The following is a 24338-nucleotide window of genomic DNA, read 5'->3' as shown; positions in this document are numbered from 1 at the left end:
CATACTTTCCTTCATAGAGCTGAATTTCAGTTCCTTGCTTTGAGTACTCCTTTAAATAACCTGGACGCTGACCTAAAGTAGGACGTCTAATGAAACCACTCATTATCTGTCAAATGTTGCTTTTGATTGGGTGCAATAGGTAAATAGGAGGAAGTAGTAGCAATACATATTACATTGCAGTAATACTTTTTTGTTCGATTCATCCAGATCAATTTGTACTTGAAAATGGAAAAGAAACCGAACAAGAAGGAAGAGCTGACACTTGTCAACAATGTCTTAAAATTAGCTACAAAATTGCTGAAAGTAAGTGAGCTGCTTCCTTATTTTGGGGGATGGGCTACATCTTTATACACAGAAGACTTCTCTTCCTGCTTTCTGTGCAGGATGTCAGTGGGGAGGGTCCCTGGTTATATAATTACTGTTTATGTAAGTGAGGGTAGGAGTTTAGCTATATTGTCTGCATTATGTGGCCTGTACAGAGACATGGGAAAAATAATTTTATCCATGGTAACTATAAGTTGTCTGTGCTCTTTCTAGTACATGCTAAATGCTAGCAGAGAGTTTAAATTGCACTAACCTGTAAACCTATTTTTACCCGCGGCTTTTTTTAAATGTTCACCGCGCATTTGTCAGTAGTTCTGTCTCTTTGCTGGTGGCCTGTACATGGTAGCAATTTTTTTTTCCATAAATCCACACTGCTCTGACATAGGTGGAGCTGTCAGCAGCCCGGGTTGTGTGTTCTCTGGTAGGAACCTAGAGCTGTTATGTTTACATTGGTGCTCCCATAGGTGCTGTAGAATGTCTCTAGAATGATCCGAAATTGCTTCTACCGCACTGCAGGGGAACTGTGGGAGAGAGTTTAGTCTCCCAAATCCCCGCTGGCAAAAAAGATTTTCCATCAGTAAGAATGTCATGATTGAAAAATTAGCACTGATTTTTCAAGGGGGTGAAATATACTATACTGTGCCAGTATTTTTATATTTTATTTTGATGATTTGTACGCCATAGTGCTCCTTTAATTAGCGCATCTCACTTCCCCCTAACTATCTGAGCTTGCCTGAAAGGATCATAAATCCATGATTGTCAGACCAACCTTTCCAGGGTATGTGAGGACATTCATAGGAAGTTTCATCTATTTGTTGTAGATAACTTTACATCAGTTTTAATTATGGTATTGATATTATTATAATAATAATATATATTATTGGCATTGATTTACAGTATATTAGCTGTATTTTAAGAGTAAGTTTAGGAGGTAAGAGTCTGAAGAAGGTATTACTTACAGTATTTAGCCAGTAAATGGTGTCATCCAATCCAGGTTTACCAGACCGTGTGAATCCTCAAAGCTCTTTTTAAATGAAATTGTGTGCATTTAGATGACTAGTGTAATAAATGTTTCTTTTTGTACCCCAAGGAGCTGGATAGTCCTTTTAGGTTATATGGTCTGACAATGAATCCCCTGCTGTACAACATCACTCAGGTGGTCATTCTGTCTGCAGTGTCTGGTGTCATTAGCGATCTTCTGGGATTTAATCTCAAGGTGAGAATACTCTAGCAAAACAGCATGTATTGCATTCAAATATATTTACCAATGAAACCAAAAGCCTGACAATAAATTCCATTTTTTTCCCTAAGTTGAACCAACCTTACAATGAACATTTGTTTCTACGCAGTTTCAGGCATCTGCAGTTCAGGATGTAACAATCTTTACTCAAAGCTAATTGTATAAACATGTTGTGTATGAAAAATTTGATGTATTCCTGCAATAAACCTCAGGCAATTTCCCAGAGCAAATCTCAAAGATGAAACCATTCCTTTGGGCTCCTCATCATTAAAGAGAATCTGTATTGTTAAAATCGCACAAAAGTAAACATACCAGTGCGTTAGGGGACATCTCCTATTACCCTCTGTCACAATTTCACCGCTCCCCGCCGCATTAAAAGTAGTCAAAAACTGTTTTAAAAAGTTTGTTTATAAACAAACAAAATGGCCACCAAAACAGGAAGTAGGTTGATGTACAGCATGTCCACACATAGAAAATACATCCATACACAAGCAGGCTGTATACAGCCTTACTTCTGAATCTCAAGAGATCACTTGTGTGTGTTTACCTTCTGTCCCCAGCTTCTCTCATGCACTGAACATTACAGGCTTCCTGCAGACAGCTCTGCCTATGTCGTTAATTCCTTAGTATGTGACAGGACCAGCTCCTTTCACAGCCTCCAGAGGAGGATTTTTATTCAGCTCTCTTCTATCACTGATAAGATAGCAGAGAAGCTGCTGGCTTATGTAAATAAAACACACACTGGAGTGTGCATAGAGGAACAGTTCAACACTGAAGAACTTGGCAGCCTTCCAGACACAGGCCGACAAGTCTGACAGGGGAAAGATACATTGATTTATTACAGAGATGGTTATAGTAGAAAGAGCTGCAGCAAGCCAGATCACATTAGAATAGGTTTAGGAACTTGTAGGATGGTAGAAAAAAACGTTGTAATTTTTGTTACAGAGTCACTTTAAGTTACTGGGTGCACCAGGGAGTTGATACAGTACAGGTATCAAATGTAAATGGAGTTGGACAGTTTAGGAGAGCTTTATGGTCCCTTGGGGTAGCTTAGCCAATTGAGGACCACAGGGTTATACCCTCCAAGTGACCAGGCCATTCTTTACAATTCTGCACTTTAACAGTTTATTGCTTGGTCATACAACTTAGCACCCAAATGAATTTTACCTCCTTTTCTTCCCACTAATAGAGCTTTCTTTTGGTGATATCTGGCTGCTGCTGCTGCTCCTTTTTAGGTTTTTGATTTTTATTATTATTAATAAAATAAGAGTGATTTTTTTTTTTTTTTTTTAAAGGAACCCGAGGTGTGAGACCTATGGAAGATGACATATTTATTTCCTTTTAAACAATACCTGTTGCCTGGCAGCCCTGCTGATCTTTCTGGTCAGTAATCACACACCTGAAACAAGCATGCAGCTAATCTTGTCAGATCGGTCATAGATACAGTGGGTTGCAAAAGTATTCGTCCCCCTTGAAGTTTTCCACATTTTGTCCTATTACTGCTACAAACCTGAATCAATGTTATTGGAATTCCACATGAAAGACCAATACAAAGTAGTGTACATGTGAGAAGTGGAACGAAAATCATTCATGATTCCAAACATTTACAAATAACTGCAAAGTGGTGTGTGCATAATTATTCGGCCCCCTTTGATCTGAGTGCAGTCAGTTGCCCATAGACATTGGCTGATGAGTGCTAACGACTTAATAGAGTACACCTGTGTGTAATCTAATGCCAGTAAAAATACAGCTGCTCTGTGAGGGCCTCAGAGGTTGTCTAAGAGAATCTTGGGAGCAACAACACCATGAAGTCCAAAGAACACACTAGACAGGTCAGGGATAAGGTTATTGAGAGATTTAAAGCAGGCTTAGGCTACAAAAAGATTTCCAAAGCCTTGAACATCCCACGGAGCACTGTTCAAGTGATAATTCAGAAATGGAAGGAGTATGGCACAACTGTAAACCTTCCAAGACAAGGCCATCCACCTAAACTCACAGGCCGAACAAGGAGAGCGCTGATCAGAAATGCAGTCAAGAGGCCCATGGTGACTCTGGACGAGCTGCGGAGATCTACAGCTCAGGTGGGAGACTCTGTCCATAGGGAAACTATTAGTCATGCATTGTACAAAGTTGGCCTTTATGGAAGAGTAGCAAGAAGAAAGGCATTGTTAACAGAAAGCATAAGAAGTCCCGTTTGCAGTTTGCCACAAGCCATGTGGGGGTCACAGCAACCATGTGGAAGAAGGTGCTCATGCTTGGGGGGTGCATCTCTTCAGCAGGGACAGGGAAGCTGGTTAGAGTTGATGGGAAGATGGATGGAGCCAAATACAGGGCAAACTTGGAAGAAAACCTCTTGGAGACTGCAAAAGACTTGAACCTGGGATGGAGGTTCACCTTCCAGCAGGACAACGACCCTAAACATAAAGCCAGCGCAACAATGGAATGGTTTAAAACAAAACATATCTATGTGTTAGAATGGCCCAGTCAAAGTCCAGATCTAAATCCAATCGAGAATCTGTGGCAAGATCTGACAACTGCTGTTCACAAACGCTGTCCATCTAATCTGACTGAGCTGGAGCTGTTTTGCAAAGAAGAATGGGCAAGCATTTCAATCTCTAGATGTGCAAAGCTGGTAGAGACATACCCTAAAAGACTGGCAGCTGTAAATGCAGCAAAAGGTGGTTCTACAAAGTATTGACTCAGGGGGGCGAATAATTACGCACACCCCACTTTGCAGTTATTGATTTGTAAAAAATGTTTGGAATCGTGTATGATTTTCGATCCACTTCTCACATGTACACCACTTTGTGTTGGTCTTTCATGTGGAATTCCAATAAAATTGATGCAGGTTTGTGGCAGTAATGTGACAAAATGTGGAAAACTTCAAGGGGGCCGAATACTTTTGCAACCCACTATCTGATCTGCATGTTTGTTCAGGGTCTATGGCTTAGATTATTAGATACAGAGGATCAGCAGGACTGCCAGGCAATATGCATTATCTAAAAGGAAATAAATAGACTTCATATCCCTCTCACCTCAGGTTCCCTTTAAGGTTAGATTAGATTATTATTATTATTATTATTATTCTTTAGAGATGGTAAGGGATGAGGTTAAAAGAGAAGAAATGAAGTCATTGAATTTGTACCATTTGTAAATGTCCTTTAGAAGTTGTAGGCCTCGTTCACATTGGGTGTATTCAGAAACCTGTTAAAGCGCATGATAAAAACCGCATGTGTTGGTGTGCGTTTAAGAGAACATTTCAGTACCCTGCGGTGTTTTTTTTAAGCTCACCCATGCGTTTACTTGTGCTTAAACGCATTTTTTTTCAGCATGTTTTGCTTATTGTAGCAGTTGTCACTAAAGATTTGTTTCCATTTGAAAATGTTGTTTTTTTTTAATTGGGGTAAAAAACACATGCACTTCTATGCACTAAAAAAGCGCACCCTTGCATTGATGTGCGCTTTACAATCCAATGCACAGAAATGCATGCAACACCACATTTTTGTAACGAACATCAGCGCAGAAAATAGATGTGAACCAGGCACATTCAATTACATAGGAAAAACCATATACCTTAGAAAACACACAGCACACAGACATTTCTATACAGCCTGCTAAAAAGACAACTCAACTCCTTGAAAGTGAACTACTGAAATAGATTAATTGATTTATTGGAAGTAAACCGCAAGTGCTAAATTTATTATATTTAAAAGGATAGAAAAGTTGCTTATCATTGTCAAGACAACAATTGTTATAATATTTTTTTTTTTTAATTTCTGTTTACAAATTCCAGGATACGGAATGGAAAATGCTGTTTTTTGTTTCAAGTTTTTTGTTTCAAGTTTTTTTTTTATTGAAGGTCCTATAGAATATAACCTTACTATAAAACTACATAACCCCAACTTTAAGCTTACAAATGGGCTAATGGAATATTTTGGATCAAAGCTTACATACAATATTTATTATCTCTGGTTTCTTTAAAGAGACTCTGTACCAAAAAAATGCCCCTGGGGGGTACTTATGTCAAGAGGGGGAAGCCTCTGGATCGTAATGAGGCTTCCTCTGTCCTCCTCCGTCCCACGGTGGTCTCACTCTGGCCCTTCAAATGCAAAGCTGACAATTTGTGAGGCTGTGCAAAATCACCTTTTCTGGCTCCAGTGGAGGCACTGTCACTTGACTATCACGCTTCCTCCTTCAACCCGAAAGGAGGAAGCGTGGTAGTCACGGGGCGCAATTGAAGGCAGATTAAAGAAGACGGCAGCCTAGGTAAGTTAATGCTCCCTCACCCGCCTACTCAGGTACAATAATTAACGTTTGGATTCCGAATGATTTTGAATCGAAATCAATTCGGAATCCATTCAAAGCTCATCGCTGCCCGAGCCAAAGCTTAGGTCAGAAAGGAAATACTGAAGAGGGAAGCCTCTGGATCCTGTAGAGGCTTCCCACAACATCCTCCTGTCCCCCATTGCTCCTTTTCAAGCGCGGCCATAATGCGCCTATGCTGTAAGCTGGAGCCGCTTGTGCATGAGTGGCTCTGTGATGCAGTTCAGGCACAGCTGTGCTCACGCAGAAGCAACATGGCCACACTCGTGCCAGAGGACAAGTGCAGCCCTGGTGTTAAGGAGGGTCCCTGCAAAGAAGACCCAGGAAGCCTCTAAGATCCAGGCTTCTCTCTTCTTGGGTAAGTATTTACTTTTTGACCTCGGCTTGGGTTCACTGTAAGGGTAACCAGGAAAAAACTTTTTTCACTACAAAATTGTAGACTAGCACAAAAACCACGCCATGCAAATTTAAAACATCACTGTAGCAAAAGGATTAACCACATGCTATGCTGTACTGAAAAAAAAGCAAGGTTGACTAATGCAGAGTGAACTTGTAGCATGAGTAACGTAAGCACAGAGCCAAAACGGCGTGGTTCAGGGCTGGATTGACCACAAGGTACTTGTAGGCACGTGCCTACAGGCGCCTGATGATGATAAGGCAGCTTACTCCCCTCCCTGAGCGCCTCCCTCCTTCCCTATGCAGAGTCCTGAGTAAATGAGAGGTCACTCACCAGGCTTGTGGCATTTCACTGACAAGATCTCCATTCAGTCAGGTGCACAACTAGCTACTTAATTCTGAGGGTATCGCTTGGTATTTAATACTGAGGGTACTTCTGGCTACCTACTAATAAGGGGCACCTGTAGATGCCTATTTAGTTGGGCGGGCGTATGTAGGTCTATGTAGGGCGCAGTCTGGGGTGCCAGGAAATCTGTGCCTGTAAGCTCCTGTGATGTAAATCCGGGCCTGTGGTGAGTATAGTGGCAGAACAGACCCAAAGGCAGCAATGATGCTGATTATCAAAAAATAAATAAATGTTCTGCTCTTGACATATTCTAGTGATTTACACAAATGTGCTGCATATGGGAGCATGCCCATCTCATTACTGATCAACAGATCAGGGCACCTCCGGATCTCTGGGTTTCCTTCTGCAAGTTCTTCCTTCTCTGGCCTATTTTTTTTTTTTTTTTTTTTTTTTGCAGTAGCAGTTGTTTCTCTGAGCATCTATCTATATAAATCTACCTGGAATTCTTTAACCTCTTTAGGTTTCCGGACATGAGTTGCACATCCTAATTGGCCCTCCTGTGCATTCTAGGATGTGAAATTCTCGTCCTGCAAGTAAAAAATGCTGCTGAACGCTTTCCGCACATCCACGTGCATTCATTTAACAGTGAATGAGTGCTAACAGTAGCACTCATTCATGATAACAAGAAGGAAAAAAAAGTATATTTGTGACAGTATTCCCCATTAAATTATGAAGTGTTTCTCTCCTGCCCCCCCACCCAGTAAAATATGAACACCTAACTAACCCCTTGTGTCACCTATACTTAGTCCTATGATTAGTGGACATCTGTAATAGCTGCTGCCACAGCTCTGGGACTCAACACTGTACATATGCATATGTGTATACTCTGCTTTATAGCTATCACGGTTAACAGCAAGGATGGTAATTCATGCACAATGTTTTCTGAAATAAGGTTAGGGTACTCAGCACCCAAATGACACATGCAGAGTCTGCTGCAGTTACCTTTTTAAATCTCCTTAACCTCTTCTGTGCTCTTAGGCCCCATTCGCACTAGAGCGTTTTGCCGTCGATTTCGGCAAAACGCTCAAACGCTAACTGTTTTGAAAGCGCTAGTGTAATAAAACCCATTCTTACTTGGGCGATTTGCGCTGCTCGCAAAACGCAACGCGTAGCCTGCAAAACGCACCGCGTAGCCTGCGATTTGCGCTGCTCGCAAAACGCAAACGTGTAGCCTGCACCATTTTCAGGCGATTTCCCGACAATCACGTTTTTGCTATAGAAGCGCTAAACTCGATCGCTGAGAAATCGCTGCACTGTCCAGTGATTTTTCCGCATGAAATCGCTGAAAAATCACTCCCGCAAAGCCCCGGCAAAAATCGATGCCGTTTTGTGCTTCTAAGTGTGAATGGGGCCTTAGAGCCCTTCCCTTGATCAATACTCCAAAGGAAGCAGTATTATTGCTAAGGAAGGTGCTTTCATTGGGTAGTGAAACGCTGGCGCAAAGTCAAGAGGCTTTCAGTACAAAGTGTGTCTAAGAATGGAGGGGCATTCGAGTGCTCTGAAGCGAATGAGATAAGAAGGTATTTTAGGCCTCATTTTGTGCCTGTTGTGGGGGCAGTGCATTTAATTTATAATCTTTGTGAGCTTGACAAGTTAACTTTAGCTGACATTGCCTGACATTGACAGATCCTTTTAGCAGGTGGTGACAGGTGCTTTAACCACTTGCCGACCGCACGCTTATACCGTGCGTCGGCAAAGTGGCAGCTGCAGGACCAGCGACGCAGTACTGCGTCGCCGGCTGCAGCCTGATTAACGAGCGATCGCGCGGCTGTAGCCGCGCGATCGCTACGTCACACTCTTCGGCCCCCATGTGACTTCAGCCCGCCGGCCAATCAGCAGCGCCGGCGGGCTGTAAAAATTCAAATTGGCCTATAGAATGAGTATAATACAGTTTGTTTACGTAACAAACTGTATTATACTGCCTGCCTCCCGCTGGTGGTCACACTTAGCGATCGACCACCAGCGAGGAGAGCAGGCATAGTATAGCAACACACACACACACTTTAGGAGCCCCACAGACCCCCTGATCACCCGCAGCACCCATCAGACACCCCCCTGTACCCCCCTGCAGCCCGCAGATCAGACCTAACCACCCCCCATATCACCCATCAATAAATCCCTGTCACCACCTGTCACTTCTATCCATCAGAGCAGACCCCCAACTACCCCTTAGGGGTATCTGATCACCCCCACACCTCCAGATCTCCCCCCGACCCCCCCCCCCCCCCCCTGTATACTGAACCTATCTATCTCCCCTGCATCTGTCTATCTCCCCAGTGATCAGCTGCCAATCACCTATCAGTCACCTGTCAATCATCCCTTGTCACCACCTGTCACTGCCCCCCATTAGATCAGACCCCCAACTGCCCCTTAGGGGTATCTGATCACCCCCCACCCCTTCAGATCTCCCCCCCCCCCCCCCCCCGTATACTGCATCTATCTTCCCTGTAATTGCCCGCTGATCAGCTGTCAATCACCTATCCGTCACCTGTCAATCATCCCTTGTCACCACCTGCCACTGCCCCCCATCAGATCAGACCCCCAACTGCCCATTAGGGGCTTCTGATCACCCACCCACCCTTTCAGATCCCTCCGAGACACCCCCCCCTGATCACATCAGCAGTCCATTGTTTACATCTGTTTTTCCCTGTAAACACCCACTTATCACCCGTCAATAACCCATCTATCACCACCTGTCACTCCTATCCATCAGATTAGACCCCCAACTACCCCTTAGGGGTATCTGATCACCCCCCACCCCTTCCGATCCTCCCCACACCGTCCTAGTTCATTGATTGCGTATATTCTCCCCCCTGCCATTGTGTATCTTATCTCCTGTCTGTAAGGCTTGATTGTGCTTTGTTTGGCTACAATTGTCTCAATTGCACTGTGATTGGCATCGATTGTCGTGTGATTGGCTTCGATTGTCACGTAATTGGGCTTCGATTGTCGTGTGATTGGCTTCAATTGTCCGTAATTGGTTTTGATTGTGCCAATTGCCCACTGATTGGCTGTTTTGCCCTGTGATTAGCATCGATTGTCGTGTGATTGGCTTCAATTGTCACGTAATTGGTTTTTGATTGTCACGTTATTGGATTCAATTGGTCCGTGATTGGCTTTGATTGCGCCGATTGCTGTAATTGTGTTGTAATTGTCTCGTGATTGTTTTTGATTATTTGTGATTGCTCTCTGATCCCCAACCCCCCCCCCTCACCATCACCATCACTATCACTGTCCTAGTGATCTAAAAACTTTTTTAGTATCACTAGTGGTAACAAACAGTTAGGCCAGTTATCTAAGCAAAAGGGTTGTTAGTGTCAGTTAGTGCTCAGCCCACTGCACCACAGTCACTAATTAGCGTCATCACTGTCGCTAATCAGCATTGGTACTATATAGTATCTGTAAGTGATTATTAGTGATCACAGTCAGATCTATATTAGGGTCTCTAGGATCCACAAAAAAACGCAGTGTTTGCCCGATCAGACCTGATCGTTCGCCTGCACTGCGTTCAGCCCGCCCCACCGCAGTGACAGAAATTTCTTTTTTCTGATCACTGCAAAAAACACTGTACACAAGCTGTGGCACTGTAAACATCAGTTTTGATTTTTTTTATCTAAACTCAGTGACCACAGCTTTCTACCTCTCAAGTACTCCCTTTCGCTAGGTAGGTGCTCTTTTCCTGGGTAGTCTCAGAGGAATACCTCCTAAATTTAGCAGGCCACCATGGCAAAAAAGAGGTTTTCCAATGAAGACATCTACAGGTACATGGACCAGTCGGATGAGGATGATTGGGTCGACTTATTCGACGAATCTTCGGGTTCAGAGTACGATCCTGTAGACAGCAGTGGCTCTCAGACCGATAGTTCCGATGACGAGGTTGAGGTCCCGGCTAGAGCCAGGCGTACCACACCCCATGTCACTGGACTGCAGGTGGCGGAAGATCAGTCTCAAGGGCAGCAGAGTGGCGCTGATCTGATTTTTCTTGGTGAGGCATGCACCAGCAGCGCAGCATCTCCTGGGCCTATCAACACCAGTACTTCCGCAGAAGACCCTGATGAAGTGGCGGACACCATCCTGGAAGTAGAAACTGGTTCGGTGGTACGTGAATTAAGATCCGATCCGCAGCCACCAAGTAGACGGGCCCGTACTCCCATTGGTTTTCCAGAGGTGCTGGCAAACCCTGATTGGCATTCCCCTGATCCCGCCGCACCCATACTGCCCCCTTTCACCGCCCAGTCTGGAGTCCAGGTGGAGACATTTGAACTAGGATCGGCCCTAGACTTTTTTGAACTGTTCCTCACCCAGGATCTCCTTGACTTAATTGTGGCTGAGACCAACCTATATGCCACACAATTTATAACCGCCCATCCGAAAAGCTGCCACGCCCAGCCTTTTCGGTGGAAACCACTCCAAGTTTCCGAACTTAAAATTTTTTTGGGCCTTCTCCTCAACATGGGTATTACTAAAAAAAAATGTATTGCGCTCTTATTGGTCTACACGCCAAATACATAACATGCCCGTGTTCTCTGCTGCCATGTCCAGGACGCGATTTGAGATCATCCTGCGCTTCCTGCATTTCAATGACAACGACACCTGTCATGAAAGAGACCACCCAGCTTATGACCGGCTCCACAAAATTCGGCCCCTCATAGACCACCTGTCATCCACATTTGCAGATGCTTATACCCCTGAACAGAACATCTGTGTAGATGAGTCCCTCGTACATTTTACCGGGCGCCTTGGCATCAAACAGTACATCCCAAGCAAGCGCGCCCGGTATGGGGTGAAACTGTATAAGCTCTGTGATAGGGCCACAGGCTATACATCTCGTTTTAGGGTCTATGAGGGAAAAGACTCAAAATTGGAGCCGGTCGGATGTCCTGACTACCTGGGGAGCAGTGGAAAGATTGTGTGGGACTTGGTGTCACCCTTGTTCCAGAAGGGGTACCATCTTTATGTGGACAACTTTTACACAAGTGTGGCCCTCTTTCAGCACTTAAAGTTAGAAGGAATCCGATGCTGTGGCACCGTGCGGCCTAGTCGCCGGGGCTTCCCCCAACAGCTCGTTAACACCAGACTTCAACGGGGGGAGAGGGCCGCCTTGTGTACCGATGACTTGCTCTCGGTGAAATGGAAGGACAAGAGGGACGTTTACCTTCTGTCTACCATTCACACAGACACGACAGTACAAATTACACGGGCAACAGAGGTCATTGAAAAGCCCCTCGCCGTCCACAGCTATAATGCCAACATGGGAGGGGTGGACTTCAATGACCAGATGTTAGGGCCCTATTTAATTTCCCGGAAAACCAGACGCTGGTATAAGAAAGTGTCTGTGTATTTAATTCAATTGGCGATGTACAACAGCTTTGTTCTCTACAGTAAGGCTGGGAGAACTGGATCTTTCCTTCAATTCCAGGAAGACATTGTTTCGGCACTCCTCTATCCAGAAGGTGACAGAGCCCAACCCCCAAATGCAACTAGCCGGCTGCATGGAAGGCATTACGCCTACCCGATTCCCAGTACCCCAACTCAACGCAACCCCAGAAAAAGATGTCGTGTCTGCAGCAAGGCTGGAATAAGGCATGACACCCCCGTTTACTGTCCCCGCTGTCCTGACCAGCCTGGCCTATGCCTAGGGGAGTGTTATGAGAGGTACCATGAGAAGGCACACTTTTAGAACCTAGGGAACTACAGACACAGCAGTAGGCACACAAGGGTCTCTCAGTGCTATTTCACACTGGCGCGATGCGTTAGGGCAAATTGCCTAGCAAAAGTCACACTTTGCGGTCCCCCCCTACGCCGGAAGTGCTTGACTTAACGCTAGTGCATGCCTACGTTACTGCGTGGCTTCTGCGGCAATTTGGGTCGGCCCGGAAGTCATGTTAGTCTACGGCGACGCAGTTAATTACTAGGCCGAATGCTACTCTTGTGGTATTCCCTGAAGATCTATTTTGGGCGAGACGGTGCGGCGGGCTCGACCGACCGGATAGGCCAGTATGCAGTGTGAACCCAAACATCAGGTTTTGAGAGATCCAAATACACTGGCCTGCCAGAAACCTCTCCTTTCACTTGGGACAGAATGCATAATGTACTTCGCCACATATCTGTGCGATTTGCACTTTGCACATTGACCCATGGGGGAGGAGAAGTTTATCCTCAGCTCGCAGGTAAAAAAAAACAAAAAAACAAAAAAACAGGTAAGCAAAAAAGTTAATATTTGGTTACCAATGTTATTGTTTGGTTTGAACATATTTAATAAAGTTTAAAAAGTTAATGTTATTGAAGTGCTTTGCTGCTTGCTTGCTATTTTTTTTTTTTTTTTTTTTTTTTTTTCTTCTTCTCTCTTTTTTTCCAACCGACCAATCAGCTGCAGCACTGATGATGCATCCTGACAGAAGCATTGCGCTTCTGTCAGGTTACACAAAATCGGTGCATGCAGCGCTGTAGGACGAGATTTCTCCTCCACAGTAAAAAAGATACGTTTGCCGAGGCATATGGGCCAAGGTGTGGTGTTGGGGATTCATATGCTTTGGCAAGCACTTTGTATCAAAAAAGAACTCAAGCAATGATTTCTCCATTCACATCGATCAATGTGGATGAATAAATCAGGATTGCCTGGGCATACGAGCTGGTGGGTTTGGATTTTTGGGGTGGCAGCTCCTATGTCCAGGCGGACGCCTTCCCCTCCTTTTTGTTTTGTTTTTTTCGTTTTTCTTCTCTCTTTTTTCTATCCAGACCGACCGACCGACCGACCGACCAATCAGCTGCAGCACTGATGGTGCATCCTGACAGAAGCATTGCGCTTCTGTCAGGTTACACAAAATCGGTGCATGCAGCGCTGTAGGACGAGATTTCTCCTCCACAGTAAAAAAGATACGTTTGCCGAGGCATATGGGCCAAGGTGTGGTGTTGGGGATTCATATGCTTTGGCAAGCACTTTGTATCAAAAAAGAACTCAAGCAATGATTTCTCCATTCACATCGATCAATGTGGATGAATAAATCAGGATTGCCTGGGCATACGAGCTGGTGGGTTTGGATTTTTGGGGTGGCAGCTCCTATGTCCAGGCGGACGCCTTCCCCTCCTTTTTGTTTTGTTTTTTTCGTTTTTCTTCTCTCTTTTTTCTATCCAGACCGACCGACCGACCGACCAATCAGCTGCAGCACTGATGGTGCATCCTGACAGAAGCATTGCGCTTCTGTCAGGTTACACAAAATCAGTGCATGCAGCGCTGTAGGACGAGATTTCTCCTCCACAGTAAAAAAGATACGTTTGCCGAGGCATATGGGCCAAGGTGTGGTGTTGGGGTTCATATGCTTTGGCAAGCACTTTGTATCAAAAAAGAACTCAAGCAATGATTTCTCCATTCACATCGATCAATGTGGATGAATAAATCAGGATTGCCTGGGCATACGAGCTGGTGGGTTTGGATTTTTGGGGTGGCAGCTCCTATGTCTCTCTTTCTTTTCTTTTTGTTTCACATTTTTTGGCAGATATTTGTTCATCCACATTGATCGATGCGAATGAAGGGATGTTTGCCATTCATTTTTCCTTTCAGCCCAGAATGCACTACCTGTATGCCCAATATAAGGAGTATAGCAGAAATACTGGCCATACATGTAATAATTGCAGAGGCCCTAAAATGCCAGGACAGACCCCACAAATGACCCCATTTTGGAAAGAGGACACCCCAAAGTATTCCGTGAGGTGCATGGTGAGTTCATAGAAGATTTTGTTTTTTGTCACAAGTTAGCATAAATTGTTGTTTTTTGTTTTTTTTCACAAAGTATCCTTTTCTGCTAACTTGTGACAAAAAAGATTTTTTTTTATAAACTCACCATGCCCCTCATGGAATACTTTGTGGTGTCTTATTTTTAAAATGGGGTCATTTGTGGGGTTTGTTAACTGTCCTGTCATGTGGGGGGGGGGGCTAAATTGTGAGCACCCCTGTAAAGCCCAAAGGTAGTCATTGCACGTTGGGCCCCTTAGCGCAGTTAGGCTGCAAAAAAGTGCCACACGTGCTATCGCCGTACCCGGGAGAAGTAGACCAATGTGTTTTAGGGTGTATTTTTACACATACCCATGATGGGTAGAAGAAATCACTCTGTAAATGACAATTTTTTGATTTTTTTTTACACACATTTGTCCATTTACAGAGATATTTCTCCCACCCAATATGGGTATGTGTAAAAATACACCCCAAAACACATTGTACTACTTCTCCCGAGTACGGCAATACCACATGTGTGGCCCTTTTTTGCACCCTAACTGCGCTAAGGGGCCCAGAGTCCAATGAGTACCGTTAGCATTTCACAGGTCATTTTGAGAAATTTGGTTTCAAGACTACTCCTCACGGTTTAGGGCCCCTAAAATGCCAGAGCAGTATAGGAACCCCACAAATGACCCCATTTTAGAAAGAAGACACCCCAAGGTACTCAATTAGGAGTATGGTGAGTTCATAGAAGATTTTACTTTTTGTCACAAGTTAGCGGAAAATGATTGTTAATGGGTTTTTTTACCAAGTGTCATTTTCCGCTAACTTGTGACAAAAAATAAAATCTTCTATGAACTCACCATACTCCTAACGGAATACCTTGGGATGTCCTCTTTGTAAAATGGGGTCATTTGTGGGGTTCCTATACTGCTCTGGCATTTTAGGGGCCCTAAACCGTGAGGAGTAGTCTTGAAACCAAATTTCTCAAAATGACCTGTGAAATGGTAACGGTACTCATTGGACTCTGGGCCCCTTAGCGCAGTTAGGGTGCAAAAAAGTGCCACATATGTGGTATCGCTGTACTCGGGAGAAGTAGTACAATGTGTTTTGGGGTGTATTTTTACACATACCCATATTGGGTGGGAGAAATATCTCTGTAAATGGACAATTGTGTGTAAAGAAATCAAAAAATTGTCATTTACAGAGATATTTCTCCCACCCAATATGGGTATGTGTAAAAATACACCCCAAAACACATTGTACTACTTCTCCCGAGTACGGCGATACCACATGTGTGGCCCTTTTTTGCACCCTAACTGCGCTAAGGGGCCCAGAGTCCAATGAGTACCTTTAGCATTTCACAGGTCATTTTGAAACATTTGGTTTCAAGACTACTCCTCACGGTTTAGGGCCCCTAAAATGCCAGAGCAGTATAGGAACCCCACAAATGACCCCATTTTAGAAAGAAGACACCCCAAGGTACTCAATTAGGAGTATGGTGAGTTCATAGAAGATTTAGCTTTTTGTCACAAGTTAGCGGAAAATGATTTTTATTGGGTTTTTTTTACCAAGTGTCATTTTCCACTAACTTGTGACAAAAAAAAAATCTTCTATGAACTCACCATACTCCTAACGGAATACCTTAGGATGTCCTCTTTGTAAAATGGGGTCATTTGTGGGGTTCCTATACTGTCCTGGCATTTTAGGGGCCCTAAACCGTGAGGAGTAGTCTTGAAACCAAACTTCTCAAAATGACCTGTGAAATGCTAACGGTACTCATTGGACTCTGGGCCCCTTAGCGCAGTTAGGATGCAAAAAAGTGCCACACATGTGGTACCGCCGTACTCAGGAGAAGTAGTATTATGTGTTTTGGGGTGTATTTTTACACATACCCATATTGGGTGGGAGAAATATCTCTGTAAATTGACAATTGTGTGTAAAGAAATCAAAAAATTGTCATTTACAGAGGTATTTCTCCCACCCAATATGGGTATGTGTAAAAATACACCCCAAAACACATTGTACTACTTCTCCCGAGTACGGCGATACCACATGTGTGGCCCTTTTTTGCACCCTAACTGCGCTAAGGGGCCCAGAGTCCAATGAGTACCTTTAGCATTTCACAGGTCATTTTGAAACATTTGGTTTCAAGACTACTCCTCACGGTTTAGGGCCCCTAAAATGCCAGAGCAGTATAGGAACCCCACAAATGACCCCATTTTAGAAAGAAGACACCCCAAGGTACTCAATTAGGAGTATGGTGAGTTCATAGAAGATTTAGCTTTTTGTCACAAGTTAGCGGAAAATGATTTTTATTGGGTTTTTTTTACCAAGTGTCATTTTCCACTAACTTGTGACAAAAAAAAAATCTTCTATGAACTCACCATACTCCTAACGGAATACCTTAGGATGTCCTCTTTGTAAAATGGGGTCATTTGTGGGGTTCCTATACTGTCCTGGCATTTTAGGGGCCCTAAACCGTGAGGAGTAGTCTTGAAACCAAACTTCTCAAAATGACCTGTGAAATGCTAACGGTACTCATTGGACTCTGGGCCCCTTAGCGCAGTTAGGATGCAAAAAAGTGCCACACATGTGGTACCGCCGTACTCAGGAGAAGTAGTATTATGTGTTTTGGGGTGTATTTTTACACATACCCATATTGGGTGGGAGAAATATCTCTGTAAATTGACAATTGTGTGTAAAGAAATCAAAAAATTGTCATTTACAGAGGTATTTCTCCCACCCAATATGGGTATGTGTAAAAATACACCCCAAAACACATTGTACTACTTCTCCCGAGTACGGCGATACCACATGTGTGGCCCTTTTTTGCACCCTAACTGCGCTAAGGGGCCCAGAGTCCAATGAGTACCTTTAGCATTTCACAGGTCATTTTGAAACATTTGGTTTCAAGACTACTCCTCACGGTTTAGGGCCCCTAAAATGCCAGAGCAGTATAGGAACCCCACAAATGACCCCATTTTAGAAAGAAGACACCCCAAGGTACTCAATTAGGAGTATGGTGAGTTCATAGAAGATTTAGCTTTTTGTCACAAGTTAGCGGAAAATGATTTTTATTGGGTTTTTTTTACCAAGTGTCATTTTCCACTAACTTGTGACAAAAAAAAAATCTTCTATGAACTCACCATACTCCTAACGGAATACCTTAGGATGTCCTCTTTGTAAAATGGGGTCATTTGTGGGGTTCCTATACTGTCCTGGCATTTTAGGGGCCCTAAACCGTGAGGAGTAGTCTTGAAACCAAACTTCTCAAAATGACCTGTGAAATGCTAACGGTACTCATTGGACTCTGGGCCCCTTAGCGCAGTTAGGATGCAAAAAAGTGCCACACATGTGGTACCGCCGTACTCAGGAGAAGTAGTATTATGTGTTTTGGGGTGTATTTTTACACATACCCATATTGGGTGGGAGAAATATCTCTGTAAATTGACAATTGTGTGTAAAGAAATCAAAAAATTGTCATTTACAGAGGTATTTCTCCCACCCAATATGGGTATGTGTAAAAATACACCCCAAAACACATTGTACTACTTCTCCCGAGTACGGCGATACCACATGTGTGGCCCTTTTTTGCACCCTAACTGCGCTAAGGGGCCCAGAGTCCAATGAGTACCTTTAGCATTTCACAGGTCATTTTGAAACATTTGGTTTCAAGACTACTCCTCACGGTTTAGGGCCCCTAAAATGCCAGAGCAGTATAGGAACCCCACAAATGACCCAATTTTACAAAGAGGACATCCCAAGGTATTCCGTTAGGAGTATGGTGAGTTCATAGAAGATTTTATTTTTTGTCACAAGTTAGCGGAAAATGACACTTGGTAAAAAAAACCCAATAACAATCATTTTCCGCTAACTTGTGACAAAAAGTAAAATCTTCTATGAACTCACCATACTCCTAATTGAGTACCTTGGGGTGTCTTCTTTGTAAAATGGGGTCATTTGTGGGGTTCCTATACTGCCCTGGCATTTTAGGGGCCCTAAACCGTGAGGAGTAGTCTTGAAACCAAATGTCTCAAAATGACCTGTGAAATCCTAAAGGTACTCATTGGACTTTGGGCCCCTTAGCGCAGTTAGGGTGCAAAAAAGTGCCACACATGTGGTATCGCCGTACTCAGGAGAAGTAGTACAATGTGTTTTGGGGTGTATTTTTATACATACCCATGCTGAGTGGGAGAAATAACTCTGTAAATGGACAATTGTGTGTAAAAAAATCAAAAAATTGTCATTTGCAGAGATATTTCTCCCACCCAGCATGGGTATGTGTAAAAATACACCCCAAAACACATTGTACTACTTCTCCCGAGTATAGCGATACCATATGTGTGACACTTTTTTGCAGCCAAACTGCGCTAAGAGGCCCACAGTGCAATGACTACTTTTAGGCTTTACAGGGGTGCTTACAATTCCGCACCCCCCAAAATGCCAGGACAGTAAACACACCCCATAAATGACCCCATTTTGAAAAATAGACACTTCAAGGTATTCATTGAGGGGCATGTTGAGTCCATGGCAGATTTCATTTTTTTTTGTTACAAGTTAGCAGAAATGGAAACCTTTTTTTTTTTTTTTTTTTGTGACAAACTGTCATTTTCCGCTAACTTGTGACAAAAAATAAAATCTTCTATGAACTCGCTATGCCTCTCAGTGAATACTTTGGGATGTCTTCTTTCCAAAATGGGGTTATTTGTGGGGTATTTATACTATCCTGGAATTTTAGCACCTCATGAAACATGACAGGTAGTCAGGAAAGTCAGAGATGCTTAAAAATGGGAAAATTCACTTTTTGCACCATAGTTTGTAAACGCTATAACTTTTACCCAAACCAATAAATATACACTGAATGGGTTTTTTTTCATCAAAAACATGTTTGTCCACATTTTTCGCGCTGCATGTATACAGAAATTTTACTTTATTTGAAAAATGTCAGCACAGAAAGTTAAAAAAATCATTTTTTTGCCAAAATTCATGTCTTTTTTGATGAATATAATAAAAAGTAAAACTCGCAGCAGCAATCAAATAGCATCAAAAGAAAGCTGTATTAGTGAGAAGAAAAGGAGCCAAAATTCATTTAGGTGGTAGGTTGTATGAGCGAGCAATAAACCGTTAAAGCTGCAGTGGTCTGAATGGAAAAAACAGCGCTGGTCCTTAAGGGGGGGTAAAGGCTGAGTCCTCAAGTGGTTAAGCAGACATTGCCTCGGCTTGACACGCACTTTGGGCAGGAGCTGAGTGACATTTCGTAGTGTTTGCTAGCATGTCAAATGGCCTCATTGAGAACAGTACATTTCACATCCTCTTAGCTTATTTGTAGGACAACAAAGGGGATAAGCAGTATGCAGATTAACCATTTTTTTCCATCCTACAGGGAGACAATGTAGGTTTCTTTTTCAAAATGTTTTCTGGTTAAATTTGGTGTTTTTGGAACATGATGTGGTTTAATGTAAAAATTATTTCTTTTATATGTTAAGCTGGAATGATTGTTGTTGATACTTAAATAGTTTTCCCTTTTCTTACCTCCTGCCCTGTCTGTGATTGTTTACATTCTTCTTTTCATTCTAGCTATGGAAGATCAAATCCTGATACTGAACAGGATGCCTGATTCTGTGGAGCATCATTATGGACTTTCTGACAGAATATAAGCTGCCTCACAGCGGTAACTGCGCTTGTATTCAGAAGCTGAAGCCTTTGGCAAGACATGATTTTCAAAACTGAAGTGTTTACGTCTGAATGACTTGTGCAATCCTTTTATTTATTTACCTTGTCAGTGTTTGTTTTATTTTATTCTGTTTTGAAGATTTTCACTTTCACCCATGTTTGGTGTATGAGTGACAACCCTTCTGTACTTCAGGAAACAGCAGCCTGTGATTCTGTGAACACACTCCATCCACAAGACACAGATTACCTGATGCCATTATGTGTTGTGTGGTTTATGGTGGCATATGTGCCTATTAAATAGCCAGTCTTGTTAAAGCTTACACTATTGAGCTGACAAGACTTTTTTATTCTTCAGTCCTATATCAGCGGTTTATAAGAAAGCACACTGCTTGTTTTGGTATGCTGGCCACACACTGGCAAATTTGATATAGGTCAATTCTGTGCTTTGGTAAACAGTGCAGGGGATTGGTGAAGGAAAGATGCAAAGAAGAGGAGCGATATTTCACTGATAAATTTAAAAGGAAATCTGAGCTGGAAAAAAAATTATACATACTTGAGGGTTCCACCAGCCCACTTCAGGCTGATCGGTCCCTCACCATCCTCCGCAAACTGGATCTTTTGAAATTCAGCCCAGTAATTCGGCCAGTCATCATGTACTGCACATACGCTGCCTGGCAACGCACACACCATCGCTAGGAGAATTCTGCGCAGTACTACTGCACGGTGGTGGAACGCTCCCATCCGCAGAAGCGTGCACAGCTGGACTGAGCCTGCGCTGACCGTCCAAATTACCAGGATGAATTGCGGTAGATCCGGGGAGCGGAGAAGGATGGTGAGGGACCAATCAGCCTGAAGGGGGCTGAAGAAAGCCCCAGGCATGTATACTTTTTTTTTTCTTTAGATCCATCTCGGGTACACTTTAAGGGCTTTTTCAGAAGGCTGACAGCTGTACAGTTATTTGCTTGTCAGACGCTCCTGTTTTTGTGCAGGGCGCCTGCAGCAACCTGCAAGCGTACAGCACTTGTGGTGATCTCTGCATGCGCATCTTAGCGGGCAGCAGCCACCTGTGGATGGGATGTGCAACGTTTGTTTTTACCGGGCAATAACCACACCATGTGACATCCGCGGATATGCTTGTGGTTACAAACACTCCCATTCCGTTGCATTATTTTGCAACTGGAAGGTGTTTAACCCGGTAAATAAACAGCTGAATGCCGCATTAACACACCCTTTTTTTTTTCCTACAGCACCTGATTGTATGTTTAAAATAAACATAGTAAATTAATTTCATATTTACTTCTGTAAGCCTGCTGCACTGTTTGAGCCAAATCTGTCAGCAGGTCACAGAATATTCAGAACGTGGCTAGCATTAGGGTACACTTAGATCTAAGAAGTTACATGCAGAAGTGCTTTTTTCAGCAACAGAGAAACCAGAAATGTCACATTCAGGTGACTTCCAATGCTGAAAAAAGTGAAATTATGTCTGCAAAAATATTTTATTTTAGAGTTTATGAACATTGCAATCAAAATTGTTGTTTCGTTAGCAATTGAATTACTGTACTGGTTCAGAGCCGAAAGTTAGTTATTCATTAGGGTGGTTGTATTATATGTTTCTAATGTAAGTTCCAGTTTTTATATATGTGATACAATGAAACATTTGTTGGTTACAAATAATCTTCAGGATTTCTATTTGCATTGCAACGATTTTGACAAATGTTGTAGATTTTTCCTGCTTCTGTACAGTAGGTAATATAGGCATTGCCAGTGCACTTGTTAAAAGTAAGTGCTACATGAGAAGGGGGTTATAGCCAGTATGCTAACTTGATCACCTGCACTCTGCAAGCAACAAGCATTGCACTTCTCTGACACCCCTTTATACCTGCAGCACTTTTTGCAAGTACAGTTTATTACCAAAGATGGAATTGCTAGTGCAGGAAACAGGACATTAATGGATATTCCTTTGATGTAAGCTAACGTTTCCCACAGAAAGGAAATTAGCCAATGGAAATGACCCTGACCTATTTGTTGGAACATTAGGGCATTATTATTATTTTTTTTTTTTAACACAAATGATCTTTGTAGAAAAATGCCTAATATCTGACAATATGTCAATGAGCTGTGTGGTTTATATTGAGTTTCTGTGAAATGCTGGCTCATGAGCTTTATTGCTTTACCAGTACCTAAAATATCTCTTATAATGCCAGTAGTTCCAGCAGACATGTCTATAATGTGTGTGGAAGTCTAAGCTCATGTGAATGGTCTGTATCTGACTCATTGTTTCATAAATTCTTGGACACCTGTCTCATATCTCAAGTTATGTTTGTAACTGAACTATTTGCAGATTGCTCTGTTATCATGGCATTATACAGTTTTATGTGGTAGAGATGAACATAAATGCACCATTGTATAACATTGCAACTTTCTTTATAGAAAAAATACATTTAAAGCAGACATGCAGTCTTCATTTTTTAAGTCCACTTCACTTTTATGCTGTCATGTCTGAACTTTGCACCAAAGTATGTGATGTTCTAGGAAACGTCTTCTCCATCGCTTGGTAAAACAGGTTTTGTTGCGGAGGCTCCCGGTCTTCTCCGCTGCAGAACCTGACCTCGCCAGGTCGGGTTCCGGGTCGGCGTCTTCTGCGCTCCACTGCGCGGGTCACGTGGTCCGGCCGATGTCATCAGGACGATACACAAATGTGTTTAAATAAGCTAACCAAATAATGCTACTTTTAACATGAAATGTACTGTGTAATTTATTACACTATCTGGCTGGGAAGCAGAACTTCATGCAGTAGTTCTATTTGATTAAGGCTGTTTTAGGTACAATCCCAACAACATGTAAAAAATGTAAAATGTTTAGTTTACCTGAAAATATCATTTCATTTGTCTGTAGTGCTGCAATGTGACAATAGATGATGTCCTTGTATTTTGACTTCAGATCCTCTTTGAATTTTTGCAATGATTTCAACACTTTTTAAGCACATTTACCTATGCCGAGTTGCAGAAATATGTATAGGCTGTAACTCATAAAAATAACTTTTTTTTTTTAACCAAAGGGTAAGCATTGTCTGTAGTCCTAATCTGTATTGACCTCACAGAAGCTTTCACTGGTCTTTATTGCACTAATGCATTATGCATTTCCTCTGTAGTGATTGTGCAGGCAACAGTCATGTTACAGTATATTAGACCTTAGTGTAAAATGTTTAAAATTGTGCACTGCTGGTGTGCTAATGTAGTCACAAGATGAAGAAAATTCAAATGATGGCCATTTTCTAACATACGCACTACTATCAAGCCTTAGAATGGGCCTTAGAAAGGCTCTTCTATGCACCAATGTCAGTCATAATATCAGGCTGGTAAGGCAGCAGTTAGTATACTAAGCTGGTAACAAATGCGTATGGGATCATGTACACCTTTGTGCTTTAATGTATAAACCAGTCTCAAACAGCTGTGTAATAGTGTCAGTCTGCACTGTGAAGCTACTCATCCACTGATGTACTCATATACGTCAGGAATTCATCTGATCTCTAGTGGTAAGATGAATAATTAAACAGAGGTCCAGAGCCATTTAAATTTCAATTCCATATTTTTTTTTCTGTACAGTTGTTTAGGTCCTATCCTGTGGGAGGAGGAAGTTTCCATGTGGACTTCTTCCTCCCACAGTTCCCTGTACACTCTAAAGCTAGCCCAGTATGGTGGAGGCTGTGCTTTCTACACTGCAGACAGATCTTTTCCATGGCAAGGCTGTCTACATGGCCCCCACCTTATACTTTTTATTATAAAACTATGTGTGCATTTCACACATAAAAGTAATATCCTTCCTGATATGTGGGAGTTTGCCATATATTAGGTCTCAACATGTATGTCATCTTGTGTCCCATCACTTCACTAAACTCCATCTCCTCTAACTAAAGGCTCATACACACATCAGACTATAGTCTTTGGAAAATGAAAGATCACAGACCAATCTTACCACCCTTCATGTAGTAGGAGAGCCATACTCTACACAGTGTTTTCTATGGAGCTGAACTCCACATCAGAAAAAAATCTTTGCATGATGCTGCACACACAGATGCTGTACAGACACAAAAGATCAGTATCTGCAAAAGATCTGTTCCTGCCAAAAATCCATTCCTGCAAATTGCAATGATAGTCTATGAGATCTGCAGATCATCATACACACATGATTTAACTGACATTCATCTGCAGATCAAGCAATCATCTGCAGATCTGAAAATCCATTCTGGTGGATCTGAT

The 24338-nt window shown here is 42.7% G+C and overlaps 1 protein-coding gene across 3 annotated transcripts in view; it reads left to right on the top strand.

The window, feature by feature from the left end:
* Nucleotides 1–24028, top strand: part of PHTF2 (putative homeodomain transcription factor 2) — a 174350-nt gene extending 150322 nt beyond the window's left edge. For all 3 annotated transcript variants that reach the window (XM_068276208.1, XM_068276207.1, XM_068276206.1), the window contains 3 exons: nt 208–303; nt 1415–1540; nt 19984–24028. In XM_068276208.1, coding sequence (XP_068132309.1) covers nt 208–303; nt 1415–1540; nt 19984–20004 — 243 coding nt within the window. In that variant the 3' untranslated portion in view covers nt 20005–24028. The remainder of the gene's footprint in view (nt 1–207; nt 304–1414; nt 1541–19983) is intronic.
* Nucleotides 24029–24338: the final 310 nt, after the last annotated feature.

Source organism: Hyperolius riggenbachi, chromosome 3 (genome assembly GCF_040937935.1).
Source record: "Hyperolius riggenbachi isolate aHypRig1 chromosome 3, aHypRig1.pri, whole genome shotgun sequence".
NCBI lineage: Eukaryota > Metazoa > Chordata > Amphibia > Anura > Hyperoliidae > Hyperolius > Hyperolius riggenbachi.
This window is presented reverse-complemented; position numbering and strand designations above follow the sequence as displayed.